Source organism: Pygocentrus nattereri, chromosome 27 (genome assembly GCF_015220715.1).
Source record: "Pygocentrus nattereri isolate fPygNat1 chromosome 27, fPygNat1.pri, whole genome shotgun sequence".
Classification (NCBI taxonomy): Eukaryota; Metazoa; Chordata; class Actinopteri; order Characiformes; family Serrasalmidae; genus Pygocentrus; species Pygocentrus nattereri.
Window position 1 is genome coordinate 8,909,070 of NC_051237.1, and position 7,967 is coordinate 8,917,036.

The 7,967-nt window shown below is 37.9% G+C and overlaps 2 protein-coding genes across 2 annotated transcripts; one reads left to right on the forward strand and one right to left on the reverse strand.

Annotated features, from left to right (window-relative positions):
- Positions 1-383: 383 nt before the first annotated feature.
- Positions 384-4,660, reverse strand: tfpi2 (tissue factor pathway inhibitor 2). Its single transcript, XM_017694875.2, has 5 exons — positions 4,331-4,660; positions 3,966-4,136; positions 2,211-2,390; positions 1,057-1,230; positions 384-943 (listed from the first exon to the last, which is right to left on the reverse strand). The coding sequence occupies exons 1-5, from the start codon at positions 4,401-4,403 to the stop codon at positions 882-884; spliced, it is 660 nt and encodes a 219-aa protein (XP_017550364.1). The 5' UTR covers positions 4,404-4,660; the 3' UTR covers positions 384-881.
- A 2,267-nt stretch (positions 4,661-6,927) lies between these two features.
- gngt1 (guanine nucleotide binding protein (G protein), gamma transducing activity polypeptide 1) lies at positions 6,928-7,964 on the forward strand. Its single transcript, XM_037535233.1, has 3 exons — positions 6,928-7,010; positions 7,129-7,227; positions 7,588-7,964. The coding sequence occupies exons 2-3, from the start codon at positions 7,132-7,134 to the stop codon at positions 7,711-7,713; spliced, it is 222 nt and encodes a 73-aa protein (XP_037391130.1). The 5' UTR covers positions 6,928-7,010; positions 7,129-7,131; the 3' UTR covers positions 7,714-7,964.
- Positions 7,965-7,967: the final 3 nt, after the last annotated feature.

The following is a 7,967-nucleotide window of genomic DNA, read 5'->3' on the forward strand; positions in this document are numbered from 1 at the left end:
CTAAAACAATGGCAGTTTTTCTACATCATTTAATCGCTTTCAGTCACTCAGAGTATTCATGATTGCAAGACAAGGTTTAATTTATTTAATTTATTCAAAGGAGTCCTTCAAAACATACTGATACCTCTGCTAACTCATTCATTAGGCTGATCTGCATGGGATACTGCAGTTTCATCTTTAGGAAATGCAGAAATGTCTGTCAAAAAATCTGTCAAGGCTTTGACCATGCAAAATTTTGGAGCTAATTATAAAATTCTTATTTTGAACTATATTATAATTCTTGGTATTAAAAACTAGAGATTACAAGCTATTTTCCAGGAATGCTCTTTAACACATGGCTTTTTACACAAGAGTTCCAGCTTAATCAAAAATAACAACAGCTCTTATTAGAAGACAAAATTGTGTGGTTGTTTATTTAAAACAAATACACAAAACATGTAAAAAATATAAAAGACATACATACTTTTTACATAACAGACGTTCAAATGAAATTTTAAATGTGTAAAACATTTAAAAATACATAAACAAAAAACAGGTTTAAACAGCATATAAGTAAGCCCTGCAAAGTTTACTTAAAGGCCCATTTAAAACAAGTCACTTTCTGTGAATATCACATGTAGAGCTCTAAAAACAGAAAATTCAGTGAGTATAAAAAATTCACAGTGCAATTCCAATACATAATAGTATAGCTGAAAAATACATTTTGAGATTCTGTTGCTATCAGTATATGTTAATTTACATACTGTTATTAGAACACATCTGGTACAATGTATTCACATTACATTGTGGGTAAAAGCTATTTAAGTATGTGTCCCTTGTCCACTTCTGAATGCAAACCTTTTTCTTAAAATAAAAAAAGCCTGCTGCACTTGTAAAGGGCATTATATTTTCCTTAGGACCCATCTTGGATTTGTCTTCTTCTTTTGTTTCCACAGATTGCTCTCTGAAAACAGCAAATAAAAACAATTTGCTCATTAATGCTGCCACAATTCACAACCAGCAATTAAGAAATAACACTTTTCCCATAATCAATACCAAACACAGGTCCATACTCACTTCTACCACAAACATCCATACAGCTCTTTTTGGAGACAAAATTGTTGCTGCTTCCCCCACATCCTGTGTATATGAACTCTTCACACATTTTTGTGGCAGGGTTGAAATAATATCTTAGTATGGAGGCAGAGCACCTGCCTTTATCCAGGACATCCAAACAGATCACAGGGGTAGCTGCAAAACAAAACCAAAATAATTCAATAAAATTCATAAACACATTGTGTGTGTGTGTGTGTGTGTGTGTGTGTGTGTATATATATATATATATATATATATATATATATATATATATATACACACACACACACACTCTAAAAGTAAATCATATAGAAAGTCATATATAGTTTACAACACTTTTCATAGCAACACATCAAATATCTAAAATGTTTATTTGGTCATATTCACAAAAAGTATTGTTTTCCAAACACAGAGCAAATCTTATTTAAATCTAAACATAAAAAGAACCCCCACTGACTGGGTAGACAAAATCCAAGACTGGTTTTAGTATGTGTTTGGAACCAGCCCTTAATGTCTTTATGGGTAGTTCAGGCGCAAGGCCTTTCATGTTCTCAGTTCTATTTTTCTACTCGTTTTATTCTTGCCATCAATTTTTCTCCATTAACTCATTAAGTCTCAGAGCCTCACTGAAATGGTCAGGGAACTTTTCAATGAAATTGATCAATTTTCTGGGGAAAAAGGCCAATTTATATCTTGTCTTTAAATAAACCTAATTATTCCTCTTATGGATAGTTTTTTATCACAAATGAAACAGCTAAAGCTGTGCATTCACAATGTTCTTTCCTCTGTCTTTTTTATCTCAGATTATTTTTTTTCCAGATTTTTTTGTCAGACATGCCTCCGTGATGACCCAAAAAAAGACTTCAAACCATCACTTTGCACCTCTGCCAACTCAAACTTTTAACAGTTACATTTTGAACACATATAATTGAACAAATCTGCAATCTAAATATTTTTTTCATGTTTCCTAATGTCAAGTTGTGGAGTTAAGTTGTGCCTTGTATAAAAGATGAGTATAAAAGGTATGAGTAAGGCAAGGGTAAACTTTCTTTCTTTCTTTTTTGTACTAATTGGCCATCAGTCCCCTACAGGGTAGTATCTTTGCCCAGTCAGTTGTTTGCTGGTGACATAATTACATTTTGGAGGTCTGCAGTATTCCATGCATGACTGGTGGTCTTGGAAGTTGTTCTCATTTCCCATGCAGCCTCCATAGTAGAAGGGCTCGCACTGCATGGAGGTCATGTTGAAAAAGTAACGTCTGATCAGGGCGCGGCACGTCCCCTCATCCTTCTGAAAGCGACAGATCTGGGGGATTTCTGCAAAAGAAAAAAATATTTTCAAATTAGTTCATATATCTGTACCAAGTTATCAGCCTATAAATCACTGCAGGAATCTGTTTGCACTATGTTGCCCATCTTTGTATTAGAAATGGCACACTTTACATTTATTGTAATAAGGAAGAAACAAATTCTCAATATTACTGATGTTACTACAAGTACTACTCTTAATTAATAAAAAAAACTTTAATACAGTATTTCAATAGGAATATTAGAATGACTGACCTGAGATTAAAGTGACATTTACAGTCCATAGAAAAAGACAAAATTCTAAAAATCCATGGACACTTCTCAGTGGGCATCATAATAGACTTTAAAATGGACTTTAAATCTATCGCCTGTACAAGAGGTCACTGTTCTTTAACCAAGCTGACAACAATTATGCAGTGCTGGATTCTCTGCAATGTTTAAGGCAATACAGTAATACAGCAGTAACACGAGCAGTAAAAAAGCAAAGTGTATAATAGCACAGAGAATACAAAGAATGGTGTGTTTACTCTAAAACTACAGGAAGGATCCTAGAATAACCTAAAGCTAAGTGTGATTCTGATTTCTTTGTTTGGGTCAAAAGCGTTAAAAGCAGGAGAAATTTCTCCATAGGTCAAGTGTTAAGTCATTCAGGGTGGTTGGCTGCTAAATCCTCTGTTCTAGAAAAACTTACCAAGTCAGAATTGTTCACAGTGGTGGTGATAGGAAGCTGGTGTCTGAAAAATGTAATACCTCTAAAAGCTACATCACAAAAAGTTTTAAAATTGTGAATGCACTGAATACCTGATGCCCAAGACATTGTCTCATGATAGTTTTGAGATAATCTTTTACACTACAGTGTACTTTTTAAAATCTGTCAGTGGTGGAGAAATACGTAGGGTGTTAAAAGGCAATAAGCGTTTTGTTCCTAGATTCATCTCTCTCTCTCTTCAGGAGACACATGCAGGTTCACTGGTGGTTTTGGACAGTAAATAAAATGGCTATAAGTGAGTTGTAGACAAGACAACCCCTGATTCCTCTCACCGCCAGTCTACTCTACAATGAACCATTTCACATCAAGCCTCTCTAAATAACTTTGCACATATCTCAACCACTAAAATATGCAGGCATTTTGAAAAACTGGTGGAATTCCTCTTTAAGAGCCATTGCATGAATATTTTGTGACTTGCAGATCCCATGTTTTTATCTAGATAGCTTACAAGAATAAAACTGGAGTAAGACAGCTACCAAGTCCAGTGTCCAAGCCAAGGATCTCTATACCAGTCAGCTCCTTGGTACTGCTACTTTCTTTTAAGCCTACCACTCTAAAAATATCCCATGTTCTGAGCTGAACTGAGGCTAATTTAACAAACACAAGAATCTGAGTACAACAGCATGTCTGCGTGCTGTCCTGTATATTTCACAGGAATAAATATTAGACAAAATGGAGGGCTAGATGAGTGGCCTGCACTGAAGATTAACATCTCCACCTCTGTGCACAGGAACCATATGGTAAACAGGAAATATTGATAGCACGTTTAACAAGCCATAGGAATAATATCTTGAAAACTACAGTGTGAGACGTACTTGGTATGGTGAAGCACGTTTTCTGACATTCCTGAAACGAGACGAAGTTGTTGTCGTTGCCAGCACAGCCACCATAACCGAATTCCTCACACCGCTGGGTGATTGTGTTGTAGTAGAAGCGCTGGATGTCTCCTCGGCACGGTCCTTCATCCACTTGCAGAAGGCACACCTCTGTAAAACCGTTACCGTACAAACTCTGATTAGAAATCACGGAGGAAACAAAGCGCAGCGTAAGAAAACGTGATATTTAGAGCCAGACTACGCTTTTTTCCAAAGGAGAAGGCCTTTACAACATTACTTCGTACGCAGATCTGCTTTCATCAAGCGCGAAAACCTAAAAAGCAAAGAGAAACACTCAAAGTTACCTCTGGGTTTCAGAGCCAGTGTGCTCTGGAGTAAGCTTATGAGTACAAGGCTTCCAAGAAGATGGCACTCCATTACTGTAAAGTAGTTGCTCGGTCCAGGTTCGAGAGGTGTCTTGTGTTGTAGCAACTAGCTAACTGTCCGGGTTTGGCTCAGTGGCGGTTTTATAGGCTTCTTGGAGAAGGTGGCCGGTGGGTAGTGAAAGGGCGGGCTGATTTCACTTGACTCACCGGAGTAACGTTACCGCATAGCGGTGTAATTTATTCGCGTACTGAGTGACACTTTCATTAAGACATGTTTTCTGATGTAAATGGAAAAGTTCCAAGATTATCTTCAGCACGTCCCTGTAGTTGCTCACCCACCAAAGCACTTTCTGACAGAGAGGTCAGGAATTCCTGTTTTATTTCTTTCGTCTACTCATTCATGTCATCTTAGATTACAACACCTTCATCCTTCCTCATGGCATCTGACACGGCAAAATATTACACACATCTCTAAGGAAACGGCATTCTGTCATGATGCGTTCGTTAACTGCCGCTGGCCCCACTCCAAGCCCCCGCCACACCCTGCCTGTGGTTCTTGTCCGTTAGCTTAGTGGAACGATGCAAATTCAATCTTCAGTGAGGATCAGCTTCCAGTGCACCATACACGATATGTCGAATTCCCGCTCAGGGCTTAGGCCTATATGACTAATCAGTGAAGGATGTTCATTAAGAACATTCTGTAGTTCAGGAGGAGGTTGAAAGGACAACGCAACCGAATTTTCGAAATTTCTGCTTAATCATTACGATGTAAACAAAGTCATTCGGAGTGGTTTGGTGTGAAATGCTCCGACACCTGCAGAGTCCCAAGTGTTCAACGTGGTGGTGAAAAGAGCCAGATGTCTAAAACATTTCATGAACTCCCTCACAGAAAGTTGTTGCCTGAAATGACTATGAAGGCCGCCTGATTTCCGTGTTCTACAACATTTCTGAGATAAGGTTTTTGGCCTGAAATGTATTTTTAAAAAGTCAGTCATGGTGGAAGGGTACATGCAAGGCCTTATAAGGCAAAGCCCCCAAAAGAAAACATGTTTTCGAAGATTTACTATTATTTTACCATCATCAACATTAAATGTAAAAATTTAGAAAACTATATAAATAATTGAAGACATAGTGACCCCTGGTTCTTATCACTGAAAAAAATAAAATAAAAATTCTCTACAATGAAGCTTTTCACCTCAAAACACACTGAACGACTTTGTTTACATCTCAATCACTGGATTAAAAAATAAATCAATCAATTGAATTAATCCCTGGCTTTAAGCCCTCCCTGAGAAGTCAACTCTTTATGTCCAAAGGTTTGTAGATCTTTGCTGCAGGAAAAGAGATTTTGAAACATTGCTGCAAGGATTTGACTGCATTCAGCCGCAAGAGCATTAATGAGGTCAGGTACTGATGTCGGATGATTAGTTCTGGATCACAAATTCCACTTCAGCTCAGCCCATAGGTATTAGATGGAGCGCCATCACTTTAGAGAACGCAGTTGACTCCTCCACAACCCAGTGCTAGGAGGCTTAGACTCTTCTGTGGAGATTATACAAGCTGTCAGTGCACAACTGAATACATATCTCAGCAACAGGTGCACCGCAAAGTAGTTAAATTAACCAATTTGAAGCAATATCTCAGTACTTTTGGACATGTGGAATAACTGGTGCAAGCACTGTTCTCCCCAGCAGGGAGATATGCCAACATAAGCAAGTATTGCAAATATAAAAATGTGGGCAGGAAGCGATTAATGCGTCAACTTGTCTTGACATGCTTGATAAGCATTTGATGATTTAAAGCAAGGATATTTTCTTTGCATAGTTTCATGTTGATAAGCTGTAAAAGGATATATTGACTCAGTCGGCTACGCACCAGGTTATGATATAACAGAGATGCTGTTTTCAGCTTTATCTCAACCAGTGTAACAGAATTTGAGTCTGTTGTTTCCAAGCACCCAGTCTAGTGTAAAAACAACGGTCATTTACTGATGTGGTTATTCCACATCACCAACCTATTCTTCAAAATCTCTATTCTGTAACCACTTACCAAACACCTTCTATTCTTTTATGTGGCACCAAGAAACACACACTGTTTTTCTGCAGAATATAAGTGTAGAACATCCTCAGACTCTTAAAAAACTTTCTCTGATTACATGATTCCTCACCATGTTAGGAAGACAGCTCATATGATGATGCCCGCGGACACTGTCTGAGGGCACGTCTCCCACATACAATTCCTGAGGGAACACATCTGTCATATTAGGAGTGATGATGCCTTATTCAGCATGATAGGTTGGGGGTAAACACAGATTAGTTTGCTTTACATAGAAACCTGTAATGCTCTGTCCCCTTGACCTACATTGCTACCACGATATTATCATGGCAAGGCAACCCACAAAGCAGTCCACAGACTAAAACCCACAAGCATTTTTGGTATTTTGTGTGATGATGAAAATCAGTAACATCGTCAGTAGCTCATGTTTTTAAAGAAAAGAAATTTCTACATGAAACATGGCCATTGCAGAATAAGAGTGTTTGTTTTAATAAGATTAAGAGATTACAATGTTTATACAGATTACTTTATAACCCGGATTGAGAGAGAGGTGCAGGATTCTCTGGCCACTTTCAGGGCGGAAGGGAGCTCACCGTAAGCGGCAGTAAGTGCGGTCATCATCACCAATTTTATGCAAAATGTAAAACTGTTTCAGATTTGTTTTGAAAGTAATAGATAGTGTTTGGTGTTATCAAATGTGTTGCTGATTTGTTATCTCTCAGAAAATGCCAGTCATAAATGTAGAGGATATGACGGACTTGGATAAGGCAAAAATGGAAGTAACCCAGCTGAAAACTGAGGTGAAACTAGAGAGAGCAAAGGTAATTACTAGCACTTTATCCATTCATGAATATCTGCCAGTAAAATAAGTATTAATAATAAATTGACAGTAAAAGTCATACACAGTGATCAGCCATGGCTGCGGTTCATAGTTTGTAGCAGTTAAAGTGCATCCTGTCCATGCATCTCTGTTATACTCTGTAGAAAATTGTGAATTGTCACTGGGAAAACATCATGTATCTTTATTTTTGTTGTTTTTAAAACAATTTTTCACCATTTGATAATGGCAACTGGTCTACACGGTTTAAATTTCTTGATGTATGATGCAGTTGAAGTGGTCCAAAATGGCCCAATTATGTATCCTACAGAAGTACTCAGCTGTTTTTAACCTTTTTTGGTAGGTGTCAAAATGCTGTGAGGAGATCACGGAATACATTCAGAGTGGTGCAGATGAGGATCCTCTTGTCAAAGGCATCCCGGAGGAGAAGAATCCATTCAAAGAAAAGGGTGGATGTGTCATTTGCTAATGTGGACAGAGGAACTTCCCTACCTTTTACTGTTTAAACATTCGGTATGGTACATGGACGCCTGCTATTGTTTAATCATAGCTGGGATCCTCTCTGCTGCCTGAGACAGGGGAAACACAGTGAAGGATAGATATTCAAATTATTCTAAATGGCTTATGTCACTTTGTAAATAAACCCCCTGGATCTGGACCCTCTCACTTGCTATGCATTCCTCTATGAAATGGTATAATAAATCCAGATTTGTTTGTGCAGTG

What these genes read in the sequence shown, in the direction of transcription:
- tfpi2 (XM_017694875.2), bottom strand. Translation starts at nt 4,403, where the DNA reads ATGGAGTGCCATCTTCTTGGAAGCCTTGTACTCATAAGCTTACTCCAG. An exon ending in ATACTGCAGACCTCCAAAAT is followed by an intron (nt 1,231 to 2,210) that starts GTAATTATGTCA and finishes TTTGTTTTGCAG; the next exon opens with CTACCCCTGTGATCTGTTTG. An exon ending in TATGGATGTTTGTGGTAGAA is followed by an intron (nt 944 to 1,056) that starts GTGAGTATGGAC and finishes TGCTGTTTTCAG; the next exon opens with AGAGCAATCTGTGGAAACAA.
- gngt1 (XM_037535233.1), top strand. Translation starts at nt 7,132, where the DNA reads ATGCCAGTCATAAATGTAGAGGATATGACGGACTTGGATAAGGCAAAA. An exon ending in TGAAACTAGAGAGAGCAAAG is followed by an intron (nt 7,228 to 7,587) that starts GTAATTACTAGC and finishes CTTTTTTGGTAG; the next exon opens with GTGTCAAAATGCTGTGAGGA.